Source organism: Chenopodium album, chromosome 14 (assembly GCF_948465745.1).
Source record: "Chenopodium album chromosome 14, dcCheAlbu1.1, whole genome shotgun sequence".
Classification (NCBI taxonomy): domain Eukaryota; kingdom Viridiplantae; phylum Streptophyta; class Magnoliopsida; order Caryophyllales; family Amaranthaceae; genus Chenopodium; species Chenopodium album.
This window is the reverse complement of record NC_137847.1, coordinates 30558028-30573179: the sequence shown is the minus strand read 5'-3', so window position 1 is coordinate 30573179 and position 15152 is coordinate 30558028. Positions and strand designations below refer to the sequence as shown.

The 15152-nt window shown below is 34.3% G+C and overlaps 1 protein-coding gene and 1 long non-coding RNA gene across 4 annotated transcripts; both read right to left on the bottom strand.

Moving 5' to 3' along the window:
- Positions 1 to 848: 848 nt before the first annotated feature.
- LOC145579136 (small RNA 2'-O-methyltransferase-like) lies at positions 849 to 12911 on the bottom strand. Of its 3 annotated transcripts, XR_014099040.1 has the most exons (10): positions 12543 to 12911; positions 10670 to 10759; positions 9659 to 10116; positions 9261 to 9506; positions 6015 to 6967; positions 5290 to 5441; positions 4990 to 5106; positions 3980 to 4114; positions 3464 to 3614; positions 1441 to 1574 (listed from the first exon to the last, which is right to left on the bottom strand). XR_014099040.1 is itself a non-coding variant. In XM_081636404.1 (9 exons), exons 1-9 carry the CDS (start codon positions 12843 to 12845, stop codon positions 1137 to 1139), a joined length of 2892 nt encoding a protein of 963 aa, XP_081492530.1. In that variant the 5' UTR covers positions 12846 to 12911; the 3' UTR covers positions 849 to 1136. The 3 variants fall into 3 exon arrangements, 2 of the variants coding, with proteins under 2 accessions (XP_081492530.1, XP_081492531.1); XM_081636404.1 differs by lacking the exon at positions 3464 to 3614 and having other exon boundaries at positions 849 to 1574; XM_081636405.1 differs by lacking the exon at positions 3464 to 3614 and having other exon boundaries at positions 849 to 1574; positions 9659 to 9988; positions 12543 to 12680.
- Positions 12912 to 13610: 699 nt separating this feature from the next.
- On the bottom strand, positions 13611 to 14886 carry LOC145579135 (uncharacterized). Its single transcript, XR_014099039.1, has 2 exons — positions 14497 to 14886; positions 13611 to 13866 (listed from the first exon to the last, which is right to left on the bottom strand). It is a non-coding gene; the product is annotated as an uncharacterized LOC145579135 (long non-coding RNA).
- Positions 14887 to 15152: the final 266 nt, after the last annotated feature.

Sequence of the window (15152 nt, the reverse complement as noted above, 5' to 3'; positions counted from 1 at the left end):
TCGTGTACACAAGAGGAGCAAACATGAAGGTCCATGCCACCACAAAGTTGAAAGCCCTTCAGACATCTAATTGAAACCAGAATTCATAGTTAGTGTAGGGAACATATATTGAATGCATCAGTCTTCAATTTCAGACACACTACTTACTGGAAGAACTGGAGCTTCCATAGCATGAATACCAACTACTCGGTCAAGAACACACACAATACAAGTGATTAGTTAGTAGAGAACACAAAGGCACAAAAACAAACAATAGGTCAATAATCTATCGATACAAGAGGGTCAAAGACTCAAAGACAAGCATATAGTACATAAGGCAGGAATACTATATGAAGACTTCATTGCTAGGTACACTTCTAATAGGGTACCATTAAATTCAAAATAAATTAAGTAACTCTTCATATAAACTTAACCTTTTTTTTTTTGTAGGTTTTGGTTGGATTTTGAGTTCTTCTCAAATACCCATGGTAATTTTAGTTTTATAGTGATAAAATCATAGAGAGGAGAGAGAATGTAAAGAGTGTAGAAATAATTTCATAAACTTAAATGTGAAGTGACAATTTTTTAATTATTTTTAAAATGTTAATATGGTGGTTCAATAAAGATGGCAAAATTTTGTGGGGTGGGTTGTTTTTTATTGGGGTGAAACTTCATGGGCCGTGTTGGACTTGCGTATTGGGCTGGTTGCTGCTAAGATAACTGCATAAGGATGTAGCTTAGACCAATTGGTTCTTATTTAAACAAGCTGGACTGCTGGGTTAAGGCTTTTAATGGGGCTTTGACCCATTGAGCAAGTCTAGATTTTAATGGGGCTAGCAACAGCATGTAAGCTCAAATCATCTAGAAAGTTGTGTGACAAGTTTGGCAGACTCACTAGCTTGCTGCTCAAAGCATGTGATAAACTGAATTAGTAAATTGTGTGTTAGTGTGTACATAAGTGCCATATATATAGGCCTCAGCTTAAATGTGGTAATAACACACTGAATCAGGCTGAGTCAGGGAACCTTTAAAAAGACAAGGAACTCTGCAGTTCTAAACCAAAGAGTTCTAAACAAGGAACTCTGCAGTTCTAAACCTGTTAAACTATTTGCAATTGACCAAACAAATTTTTCACTAATCAGGCCCTGAATTACCATCTATGCAAAGCTCGTAGCAGGCCATTTCCATAGAGTCTTATAGCGGTTTTCCATATCTATACTTAATACAGAATCTTTAATAGGCTCCTGTTGGTTCCTCCTGAATACTGCTATTTGAGAAGCAAACCCTGGTTCCACACCTTGTATTCCACCCACTCCACCAAACTCGACACTGTAATTGTGTTTCAGTGCCAAGCCAGCTGCCCACTGATTAAATTGTTCTCTTGTCCACTCAAATTTGTGATCATGATTACGAAATTTACATGATTGTAGTGCATTATCATCTGGATCCTCCACTTGGCTTGCTAAATTAGATTTTTGCAGAATGATATTGTATTCATAATTTGGGGTTGAAACAATCAGGACCTTAGGACGAAAAAGTCCGAGTGCAATTTCACCAAATAAGTGTGCTTGATCTTCTTCCATATGCTCTATCACCTGATAGGATATAAATTATTTTTACAAAAATTAAAAAATACAAAAAGTTAATTAATAACATTAGAAGATAAAAATGGCATTCAACATAAACTTTTGAGGGCTGTCCTATGGACATTTTCTTCTAGCATCGAAGTCATTGAACATGCATGGACGTTAGCAGAATGGACATGACACTAAAAAAGATATAAGCTTCATAATTGGGAAATAAAAAATTGCATGATAATTAAATCTTTAATTAAAAAATTGGGATCTGTAACCCTAATAAAAGAACCCCTAAACAGAAAAATAATTCCTTCATTCTAGTAATTTTTTAACATGGATAATTTTACACATCTCTACACACATTTATAAGAAAAAAAAATAATAAAAAGAATATTATGAAAGTATATTACGATACAAATCTAACAAGACCCTATATGACTATTTTTTCTTACCGTACAAATTTTAATATGGGGTCAATATTAATAATACTGATAAACTAATGTTTCCCTCTGTTTTTACTATGACCCCATAATCTAACAAGGTCCTAGAGTGGAATTAGGTGATTTATATCTGAGGGTTGAGTTCAGCATTTTACCTGATTTGCCTAATCCTGTAGGACCACAAACTCAAACGTGAATGTATATGGTACACTTTTAGACTAGCTTGAAAATATTGGGTAGCAAATTGCATTCCCGTACCTGTTTGTGACTAAAGTATACAACTAAGGAAATACTGGTTGTGTTAGGCTTGTACTATTAGCAAAACAAACCCAACCCGACTTGAGACCCGATTTTGACCCTAAATCAACCCAAAACCCTAATTGGCTCGACCCTAATGACACCCAACCCGAAACTAAAGCAGTAATTAGAAAGCACTTTCATGGGTATCAGTGGGTGTTTAAAGATCACACACCGAGTTGAGTGTTTGCGTGTAAATCTTTCTATAATCAGAAGAGTCTCTACTTGCGTCTCCCTTTCTTTGGGTTGCCTAATGTGGAAGTTGAATATCCTAAGAACAGTTGAAACCAGAATTTGAAACCTTTTTCTTACGGCGTTTTCAGCGTGATTGGAAAGTGATAATGTACAGAATTGATGAAAATATAGGTGTGTTTCCCAAATCAGCGTTGTGTGGACAGTGAGCAGTGAGATCTGGTGGGGCTACATATCTATTCTAAAGATTGTTTGCAATAACAAATATATGATGGGTTAGCTAGTGTTTAGAGGTGTCAAATTCTGATCCGACAGACCCACTCCTAAACCAGCCTGACAAACCTGATAGAGATTTCGACTTGTATGGACAAAATAATTTATTATGACTCAAATTTGAAATAGACCTGACCCGATTGACCTAACCAAGCCTGATCTAGTAACCCGAATTAACACCTCGCCACCTTAAAATATATGTTGACAAAATGGGGTAGAGAATTTTCAGTTTTTCACTAACAACGACTTGTTTCACTTCAATGGATTTTAAGGTGAAAATGTCAAAAATTCTCAAAAAGAGGTCTTAGTAGGGAAAATGTAATGTGTATCCCTTAAAATTTATTTTGTGGACATCTTTTAAGCATGTTTCTTTGTGATGCTAGTTTTCACTTCCATTGGTCATCTCCAGGAGAACTCTTTCGTCTACTTTTATACTTGAATCTTCGCATAACAAAGATAAATAAATAAAATTAAAAAAATGAATCAATTTGAGTAAAATGGTAGCCCGACAGCTAGGAAAATATCAAACTGAATGAGACCTACAAAAACTATGCCTACATAAGATGAAAAATTAAGGTGATAAAGTACTGAGAAATTTTTTTACACCTGCCAACTACAATGGTAAACAAATTGTCAAGAGCAATAATTTAAACAAAATGAAGAATCCAAAAACATGCTTTTAGAGTTTTAGTCTATTATCTTTACCTCAAAATAATACTTCCTCCGTTCCACATATATTGCAACATGTAAGAAAAATTGCAACATTTCCCTATTTGCACATGATTTATCTCATCTCTCTCCTCATCACATGAGTCACCATCATTATTCCTCTCTATCTCTCTTCTCTTCTTAAAATCTGTATTCCATCTCCATGTTGCAATATTAAAGGAACGGAGGAAGTAATATATACGAAAACTAACATCAGTTCACTAAATATAAGTTCAATTAAGCTAAAATAATTTCAGCCAATAAAAACAAGTTTTAAATAGTAAAAATATTCAGTTCGATAAAAATAATTTAAGTTCAAAAATAATAATTTCCATTTGGCAAAAACAATTTCATTTCATTAAATTAATTTTAGTTTAGCAAAATAAGGTGAAGAGAACATGTCTTAAGTCACTAAAATGAAGGCCATACATAAAATAAACTGAACAATGAGAAAATATTTCATAAGCAAGAAGCCAAAAAGAGTCAAAATATCAAAGAAATCAAATCACAAACCTCTAAGCATGTTCCAATATCATATTCACTCAAGCCAGAATCAAAAGCAGTTATGCTACCCTCATAAAGAATTGCTGATTTAATATTTGATGTGGATATCTCATCCTTCAAATTCTCCAGTTTTGTTTGAAGGACCTGCAAATCATGAAACCAAATATATAGTCACTCAAAAAATAAATTTGTAATAGATCATATTACATTGAGAAACTGAGAGTAATTGCATACGAATCCTCTAGAAGTAGAACATGGCACAGTACAGATTTCTCCCACTCACATATAAGCAAACAGACATATGAAGTATATGATAGGTAAACAGAATGTGCATATGCATATCTTGTAGCAATGAAGCACGTCAAGCACCATTAAATACATGTCACCTTTTAATTGATTTCCGACTTACCAGCACACAGAAGATAAAAATGAAAATATAAATAAAACCAATGTGGCACATATCACCCATACAGTCACGCTAAGAATAATTGCATACAATTCAAAAGATAAAATAAACCAATCTTATACTAAATGAACCTGCAGATATCATAGTTTCACTCATGCCACCTTATCATCTGTTAATATATATATATATATATATATATATATATATATATATATATATATATATATATATATATATATACACTCCCTACACTCCCATGTAGTCACTGTTAAGGTTATGTACATATAATTATTTAGTAGTGATTACATTGGGATGATAAATATGGAATTAAAAAATGGTACCTTGAACTGATAGATAATAGTGCATTAGCATTCTAAATGGAAAATAATATGGGATAAACAGAGTTAGTGGAGTGTTCAGTCATTGTGCAATGAAGTAGCAATCAAAGTTAGCCATTACATTCAAATAAGTTGGCCTGAATACTTAAAGGGTATTTCCAGATTATTCTTAACAATGGTCAGCCTCATCACATGGACACCTAATATGCTCCCAGCATCTAAAAAGACCCCAATAGGTTCTGAACTAGCATGACATAGCCACTAAAGTATCATACCTTGGCAGCACGAATGAGACCCTTTTGAGAAATATCAATACCAACAATCTTTTCCAAAGAGCTTGGTGTATTAACTAAGGATTCCAATAAACTTCCTGATCCACACCCAAAATCAATCTGCAGCCATGAGTGGTCAATTTTTTTAAAAATAAATTAGTATTGCATACAATGTCAAATAGTTTTGTAAAAATAATAAATTTTATAATCTGTATATTATTAAAACCATGATAGCAAAATTGATTGAATAATATTCAGCTACATATCATGGAATTAGAGGGGAAACCATTGAGAAATATGTACCAAAGAAGTAGCAGAATATTCTTTAATGCACTGCAATGCAAATTCTACACGCTGCTTTGACAGCGGAGGGCTGAACAGAGCCTGCTCCATTCTATCTTCAAATGGTTCTGTTACTCGCAATACAGTGATGGAATATTCCAAGCAACAAGGTTCTGGAGGGAGAATAAACAAAGGAAAAATGATTGAGACTCTGAATAATTGAACGCACCTAACAAGATTATAATTATAGATAATTGCTAAAAAAGTTGAGCAAAATCCAATCACATACAGGCAATGTTACACATACCAAATTTCATAGAAATCTAACCAGACGTATTTAAGCACAAACACTGTTTGCATAACAATAATCAAGGGAAATGAAGGGAAAAAATATAAGAGTAAAGGAAGAACGCAGAGGAAAGACTGACCTCCCATTTTCCTTCAAAATTTCTCCAACAATGGAGATTTTTGGTTTATTTTAAAAGGGCAAGGAAAATATATACCATCATTTCATTTCCTTTCCCTTAAGTCTTATCCAAATATGCAAAAATGTATCTTTCACTTTCCCTCTAAATCTCTCTATCCAAACATAGTGTGAAGTCTGGTATGCTAGAAAACGTTTACAAACCAATTATTTGTTTATAATGCACAATGACTCTGAAGCTTGAACTATTTGTGATGAAAGGCGTTATTAAATCATACATCCTCAAATAAAGCTAATGCAAAAGAAAAAAAGATAAACTCACTTGAGGACAAAAAGGATAGAATTTTTTTACAATCCACAGATGCAGCCATAACCATTTCTGTTTGTGGCATGTCCGTGAGGAAGCAGACAGATTGTCCAGCTGTCATACGAAGAATAGCCGCTTCAATACATGAAATTACTGCTCCTGTGCCAATCTCAAACTCAAAATCATCATTCTTCTCCAGAATTTCTAGGATTTCTTTTCCTTCTGATACCAGGAATACACCATAACTTATAGAGACAATATATCCATTGGAAGGTAATGATCCACAAGCTGTTCCTTGTAGACTTAATTGTTTATTCTCCATGCTGGTCAAACTATTAAATCGATCTATATGGTTTAAGTTTGATTTGTGGCCTCCTAGTAAACTTCTTGGCTGTTGAACCTTATGCATCTGTTGACAGAGAAAAAACTCCTTCAAGAAGCATGTCAAGTGGCAGTCAATGTTATATTTACCACCAAGTGAAGAAAGCTCCTCTAAACGCATATTTGGTTGGTTGAAGTAAAATTTCAAAAAGTTTAGGACTTTCAAAGACGCATCCTGCACTGCATCCCCCTGTTTCGTGAAAGTATCTACTGGAGATCTTTGAAGGAGTAAATTGTGATTCTTCGAAACCACTTTTATTTCACAACTAAAGGATTCTGCTTCAACTTGATTTGGACTAACTGTGGCCAGAACCCCTCCGGGTTTAGAAATATATGCCGAGTTTGACCTTTCATCTGATAGAAGTCCGCATGATCCAGGCAAGTCTTGGTCGGATTTGTTGGAGTTACAGAGTACATTAAAAACAGGTTCAGAGAGTCTATGATGACGGCAAAATGAACAGAGTAGATCCTTTGGCAAAGAGCCCCTCCAATTACTTTTTCCCGTGAATACTCCAGGCAAATCTGCTGTAAGTAATGCATCTCTAGATATCTTAAAAAGCCCATCAGGCATTCTTCCAATAAGCATCCTGTCATTTATTATCTTTGTCAAAGAACTCACCATAGAGGTATCATATATTTTCATATTTGTTAAATGTAAAGCAAGTCAAACATCATTTTAGAAATAATTAAGGCCAAATAAAAAAAATAACATGCCTTTATATACTTGGCATACAAATAAAGACTTTGAACTGACAACATAAAATGCAGGAATACAAGACAAAAGTATAATCATAAACTTTGTAGGAAAATTTGTCAAAAATAAGTCAACCTTTATATAATTAGCTCAAAATAAGTTAACCTTTTGATTAACTAAAAATAAGTCAAATTTTATAAGATATCTTCCCAAAATAAGTCATGACCGGTTGGTCTTGGGGGTAACCGGTTGTTTAGGTTAAGTATGCCACATGTCATTAAATTGGTTCATTTAAATTTTTTAATTGTAATTAAATTAATTTTTTTTATTTAATTTTATTAAAAATATTTCCTCCCTCCATGGTTGAACAGCTCCCCACCCCTGCACCGACCACAACACACTAGCCGGCCACCGTTGACCATTCCCCCACTCACCACCAATCCCTCTCTTCATCCCCTTCCACAGCCTCCGGCGCCAACACGATCTGCTCCTTCCCTCTCCACCTTTTTTTTCGAATTTCTGGGTAAGTTAGTGGTGGGTTTTTTTGAATTTCTGGGTAGGTTAGTGGTGGGTTTTTCGAATTTCGGGTGGGTATATGTTGGTTTTCCGGGGGGTGGATGGGCAGCGTTTATATGGTTAGGGTTCGGTTTCGAGGTGGGTTGTGGGTATGGTGGTTTTCAGGTGGTTTTCGGTGTGGGTTTGGGTTGCTCTTGGCTGACGAAGGTCGGTGTTTAGGGAGAAAGGTCGGCTGACGTTCTAGGAGGGGGAAGAGAAAAGGGCCAGGGACGGGGAGGTGGTCCGTACGGTGGCTGGGGGTGTTTTTTTTTTTTTTTTTTAAAAAAAAAGTTTATTAATAATTGAAAAAAAATGAAAGAAGGTGACGAATTTTTTTTTTTTTAAATGGAAAAGGGAAATTAAATTAACTTAAATATGAAGGTGGTGACTTGTTTGGTAGGTTAAAGGTCATTTACCTATTTAAAGAAAATACCCCTTAAAAGTTAATTTATTCTTAGTTAATCAAAAGGATGACTTATTTTGAGCTAATCACTAAAAGGTTGGCTTATTCTTGACAAATTTTCCTACTTTGTATTTCACAGCAGTAGAAGCTTGCAAGAAAAACTACAACAGTATGGCCCAGGCTGGTGAGTCGCTGACATACTAAAAGAATTAGCCCTCACAGAATGAAAACGATTCACCAATTCTTCAAGGAATAATAGAAACATACACATCCTAGAAAAAATACATGACAATCTAACTTAAAATTTGCACGTCAATTATAGCATCCTATTGACAAATAAACCCTCACCATCTGATGTTGATGCTCTAACTAGCCACTAATATGAAAACAAGATTATAGCCACCAATACACCGACTCACTAAGTAATTAGTAAGTCTCCAAACTACACAAACAGCCATTTTAGGTCTAAATCAACATTATTGCAGGATATAACGATGCATATCATAAAAGGTTCTGCTGACACAATTAATAAATACATACGGTTAAAAACTTCAACTATCAGGTTCAAAAGTTGGTGGACTTCAGGAATCAAGTCATTTAGTAGCAAGTCCAGTACATGTAGTAATTAATACTTTCTCTGTTCCACAAATATTGCAACAATTACCATTTTAGGAAGTTTCACAAATATTGCAACATTTCCCTATTTGCATATGTTTTCATTCTCTCTTCCCTCATCACATGCGTTCCTATCTTTATTCCTCTCTCTCTCCTCTTCTTAAAAACAGTGCCCCATCCCCACATTGCATTATTTAAGGAACGGATGAAGTAGTAATTAAAGGCCACTAAATTGATATTGCCAGGATTCATATTTGACAAATTTAATCACATTAGTGACAATCAAAAAGGGAAAGTGGCCTATCTTTTAACAGACAATGCCCACAAGAAAGACTAAACAGGATTCAGTAGATGTTTAAAGCAGAAACAATTAAAGATCCCCTATTAACAAAGCTTAAATCCAACTTCAGCAATAAAGTTCTTTGCTTGAAAATTGCATTTGAATATTACAGTTGGTAAACAACTTCAACAAGGTCTTTACTGACTGAACTTTGTGACATAATCCATTCTCAAATTTCCTCAAATGTGGATTTGCAAGGAGAACAAGTGTAGTGAAACAAGTAGAATAATTTATTTAAGATAAAAGGAAGTTGAGAAAGAAAAAGAGAGAAACCTAAAATAGGTTCGCAATGACACGTCTTCATTAAACAACTCTGCCCCTCTCCATGTGTATCCAACTGATGCTAAAATTGCATTACCGTATACCTGTTGTCCCAGCAAGTAACTAGCACGGATGTTGAAAGAGCTATCAAGATCGGGTTGCTCTATTGCACAAATAAATTCCGAGTCTGAATTCAAATTATGTGTCTCTAAAGCAGAAAAATACAGTCTTGACTCAGAAGAAGCTTTACCAATGGTCCTGCAAAGAAAAAGATGTGATAAACTCAATTCTAGGTTTTTTACACTCAGATTCAGATATAAGAAAACTCTCTATAGCCAACTGGGTCAAAGATTTCTGTAGGAAAAACAAATCAAGCTAGAACAAGTACTGATAGATCTAAAATCACTCACCTAGAGATAAGGACCTTTGAAGCATCAACAATACCAAGCTCTGCAGCAATAACATCCAGATAATAGCCTTTCAATGACAGATTCATACTGATAGAACTTACATCCTTATCAAGTGAAAAAGGAATATATACAGCCTCAGTCAAAGATCCTTTTGTTAAGTCTGAATGTTGGTTGTCTAATACTGGTATAGCATTTGAGGGGAAAGGATACTTCCTCCTGATCCAAAGATCTTCCTCTGATATAAAAAGTAATTCTGATAATTTGACTGCAGCTCTCATCACAATAGGTATAGATAAGAAAGGATTTGACTCAACCCTTGCGTCAATGGATCTGCATAAATTACTAAGCTTGGGATCACAACCAATCAAAACAGATACAGGAATAGATCCACTAAGTTCACCCTCTCTGAAATAAACTGCTTTCAGGTGACTGCTAAGCGGATGATGTGATGACTGGAACTACAAACAAATAAGCAACGATCAGAACTAGAAATGTTCAACACACCCGTTAAAAGGTATAAAGCAAAAGTAGTATAGGTTTACGCCAAACTTAGATTTACTAATTACAAAGAGCAGAACTATCAGTCCCCAAAGGACAAAAATGTATACAATCTCCTAATCGAAATGACTTGACGATGACCTGTTTTTTTGTGTCCTGTGCATTAATGCTCTCATAAAGGTGAGCAAGCATATCCTAAAAACTACAAAATTGAATAGAAAGGACATAGCTGAATTCAAGATTTACGATCAATGTTGCTAGAAATGATTTAAGAGATCTGATAAACAAACTCAACAATATTTGGAAAGAGCAAGGTGAATTGTTGTTAATAGAATATGTCATCATATCTTCGAATTTTTGGTATATATATATGCAGCTTTGCAAGCACAGAAATCAAATTGAAACCCTGGTGGTCCTAAAGCATATTATGTACATTCACTTAAAAAATGAGAATTGCTATAATGCCAATTAAGAGAAAGAGGGCAAGGGGGATGGGACTCAAGGGAGCACAACCTCACTTGAGAATATATGTGAGAGACGAGAGACCAACTCCTCTTCTGCATCTGATTCTGTGAGGCAGCTTTCAAGGGAATCAATACCAAGCTGCAACAACAAGAACAAAGGGAGAAGTTATTTAACAGAAATATTATCACAACAATAATGATAAGAGTCCTCTCTAGATATCTATTAACAGTTCATTGGATATACATTTTGTAGTTTTCACGGAAGAAAATGTACATATGACAAACTTAAATTCTACCACTTCAAAGGAGATAACTGTTGCTTCTAACAGTGTTTGAAAAGGCCCGCCTGAGGCGTTAGGGGTTAAGCAACTTTTGTGGTCTAGCAATCTAGGCAAGACAATTTTGATGAGGCTCAACTAAAATACATTTTCTCTTTTCCTCTCAAAATTTACTTCACATGTCTTATCTAAATATCATAAATCAAACATTACCTAAGCCCTTGTAGGTAAATAATGTTGCAATCCCTTGCTTTTGACAGCCCCCATCTTGGACCTCAAATGCAAGATACATATTGGATATATAGATGCTGACCTTCACTTCAAGTGACATCAATGATTGAAAAAATAAAATAAAATCTGGTTTAATCAATTAAAGAAAAGGCCACCAATCACAATGAGTGCATCAGTTTTACCTACATTGGCTCCATTCACTTACAACAATCAATACACAGATAAAAATTCTTTTAAAATCTTATTACCCTTAATCACACATGTAGCATTAACTCTTTAATACTATGATAAATTTTGAGCGGTGAACCAAACTGCCAACAACCTCCAGCTTGGAAACATCCCAAAACAAAGAGGCAGCGAAAAGAAATGTTATTCGTTGTGATCCTAGTTAATCCTAGTTGTCAGCATTGTACGTGGCATTATTAGTAATTCATGTAATAAAGAATTTGCGAAGAGATTTGTTCATGATTTTCAACATTATTGCTAGTTCATATGAAGTTGGAGGCTAAGTTTTTATGCTTCCAAATTTACAAAACTGTTTGGCTTTGCTTGCTGGTGACATCAACTTTTGAAGATATAGGGTATACAAAAGAATTTTACACCCTGTATGGCTTTTCCTAAAATCTAAGCCAATGTCCTCTATTAATTCTTACCAAATCTGACTGAAACACAGATTCTTACAAAAAACACCAATTGTTACAATCACATGATATCAAATCCATCAAAGCATTTCTTAATAGAAAACTAAAAATCACTTTATCTCTCTACCTTCAATTCAATTTTCTTATTAAGTAAAAATAGTACTACGTATAATATATACGAAGTAATATATAATATAATGCCTCGACAATAGACTAAGATTCCTCAAAACACATTACCGCCACAAAGGGAAGGTGTTACGATGTGTATTTGTGAAGGGACAATCAAATTTAATTGTACGATCAATATTCAACAACAAACCTTCATGGCATTTCTAGATTAAGCCTCCCCTCCATTCCATTTTACGAATTACATGATATCACAACAGTTATCATTGCTCGTCTTCTCCCATGTGCAAAAATTGACATGTGTATACATACATGAGGTCTCACCAATTTCTTGATCAAGATTGACAAATCAATAATCCTCTTAACCATGATATACGAAATTCGAGTTACTCACAGTGCAAATAAGCCGAAAAAAGTACACTATAAACTTCCAAATCATAAAATAAAAACCCAGAAGTAGCTACCAATCCAAGAAACCATTGTAAGCATAATATCATCCAAATTATAATCTACAAACAGACATGCAATAGCAACAAATTACACAGTACATTACAAAATCAAATTCAGTTAAAAGGGTACAATGGAGAACAACCCAACAATTATATGAAAGAATCAAAAATGAAAATAAGCAAATGAAATAAAAGACCTTCTGTAAAGCCATTAATGCAGCAGATTGCTCAGCTTCCTTCTTTTTCTTACAGGGTTCTGAAACAACAGAGAATTCAGGGAGTTCCAACGAACAACGGAAAAGGGAAGGACCCTTTTGAGGAATAACCAAACCAGGGCATCCATTTTGAGAAGATTCTTCTTGAATTTCCTCAATTTTATAGCATGCTTTATTCCCAAATTTCTGGTAAATTTTGGCTTTTGGAGTTAGCGTTGGTTTCTTGTTATTAAGAAGAGAAGAAGAATATGATGATGATGATGATGATGATTTCGCAGTTTCCATTGCAATGAAAAAGGGTTTTTCTGGTCTTTGGAAATGAAGACTGAGGGAAGACTCCCTGAGTGACTGTGTGAGGGAATTTTAAGGGGTTTCGATATTCGGTCTCATGTTCTAATCAAAATGGGCCACCAAGATTCTTACAAATTGTAAGTGAAGGAGGGCTTCCAAAGGGAGGTTTGTGATTTATTTGGAGGAGTGATGGACCGCTTGGCTGTCAAAATAACACTCTCTCTCCTCTTACTCCATTTACTGCTATAATTATTTTCTTTCTCTCTCTACCTCTGTCGGGAATTCTCATCCGAAACCTAGAGCGAAAACCCAGGGAAATTGTGTGAACGAGGGAGTGAAAATCGTGCAAAGAGCGTAAACGGAGCGTTATTCCTTTTGAAATCAACTGAATTTGGATAGTTGCACTACCACAAAATAGGCAAAAGAGAATGCCTGAAATAGGCAATATAGAACACTTTAGAGGCGTTCTTCAACTAGGTGCCTTATAAAGTATACTAGAAGCCTATTTGAGGCGTTCTGTATACAATACAATACAAAACGCCTATCTTAAATAGGTAATTCTTATTCTATGTACAAAATATATAAACAAGGAAAAGAGAATTGTCATCTTAGGAAAGGCGTTCTCTATTTGTATAGTTTGAGAACGCCTATCGTAGATGACAGTTTTGTTTTCCTTAATTTATTATTATTATTATTATTATTATTATTATTTTTATTTATTAATTAATAATTAGTAATAATAATAATAACTGCATTCCGTGATAAATAAAAAGACTAGTACTTGTATATATGAAGTATGATACTCAAATCGCATTTGATTACATCGTTTAAAAAAACATCATATTATACGAAATATTTGATTACATTAAAAAAAAAAAGGAATATTGATACAATTAAGCTATATATAGTACACACGGAAAATTATCATCATCATTTAATCAGATACTCAACGAGCTCGGAACTTCACTACACCTTGTGAACTTCAATCTCCTTTTTTGAGTATGATCCTGACTTTCTGAGGAAAAAGAAAATTAAGATAAAGAACTTAGAAATAAAGGAGAATTAAAACCAACAAGCTAACCAATTAATAATAATCAATCTTGAAGAACTACGACATAAAAATCAATGGAGCGTAAAAGGATAGAAAATTACATTGTTCCTTTAATTATATAAGTAATACATTAATCCAACAACATTATATATCTTATAAACCATGCCAATTGAAACTGTCAACCACAAGTTCTCCAGTTAAAAAGCCAGCACACCAATAAAAAATTCAACCCAATACGCTTCAACACAACCATTATACTTCAAAAGTCATTAATTAATAAAATTAAATTATAAAAGCACATAAACACAATAATTCTAACAAATAATAACATAAAATTCGAGAAAGTAACCCAATGACTTTCATTCCGTAAACATAAATGCCCACTTTACAAAGATCATAAAATATGATTAAGATGTGATAATTAACGAAAAACTGATAAAAATCTGTCCCTAAATCACACATTCAAATAAAAATAATATGCTAAACATAGATCTACAAACCATAAAAGCCAATTCAACTTGAACAATCAAAATCCAAATTCTGCAATCAAAATCGCCGCTCATATGAAATCAAACAGAGGAGAAAGAAATTAACCTGTTAGATGGATTCGACGATTTCAGGACCAATACTATCGAGCGGGGAAGAGTGTGGCGATGATGGGAATGACAATGGAGAGCGGAGGAGACGGTGTGGCTTCAGAAAGCCCGATGCATAAATTAGGCGGCTATGGATATTGTTCAAGGCGTATGAATGTTGAATTTTACCTTGTTGCCTCACCATTGTTAAAGATCCAAATTAAAACATTTGGGTGGAGGGTGAGATGGGTTTTCCGCCATTAGAGAAGGTGCTTAAGAGGAATAGTGTTAATTGAAGTTAGGATTAGACTCGTGGAGGAGCTCTAAGCCGAATCTGAGAAGAGAGAAAGAGGAAATCTTTGAGGAGAGGGAAGAGAGAAGCCATGAACAGCTGGTTGAGGAGTGAGAAAAAAAACAAGGAAAGAGGAAGGTCATGGAATAAATAGGGTTTTGGCAATTTTTTTACTTTTTATTTTTTATTTTTAAATATGTTAAAATAAAATAGAACGTTTAACTATTAAGGGCGTTCTATATGGTAAATCTACAATTTTATTAAAAAATCAAACTGAACTGTTAACTAAGAGAGGCGTTTTATATGATTCAATATATATAACGTTCTTCTACCAAAGGCGCTCTATTTAATCCTAGAGAACGCTTGTCCAACATAACAGTTGT

Coding starts and splice junctions, on each gene's coding strand:
- LOC145579136 (XM_081636404.1), bottom strand. CDS start 12,845: ATGGAAACTGCGAAATCATCATCATCATCATCATCATATTCTTCTTCT. Junction 9,507..9,658: donor TCAAAGGTCCTTATCTCTAG/GTGAGTGATTTT, acceptor TTTTCTTTGCAG/GACCATTGGTAAAGCTTCTT. Junction 5,107..5,289: donor AATATTCTGCTACTTCTTTG/GTACATATTTCT, acceptor TCATGGCTGCAG/ATTGATTTTGGGTGTGGATC.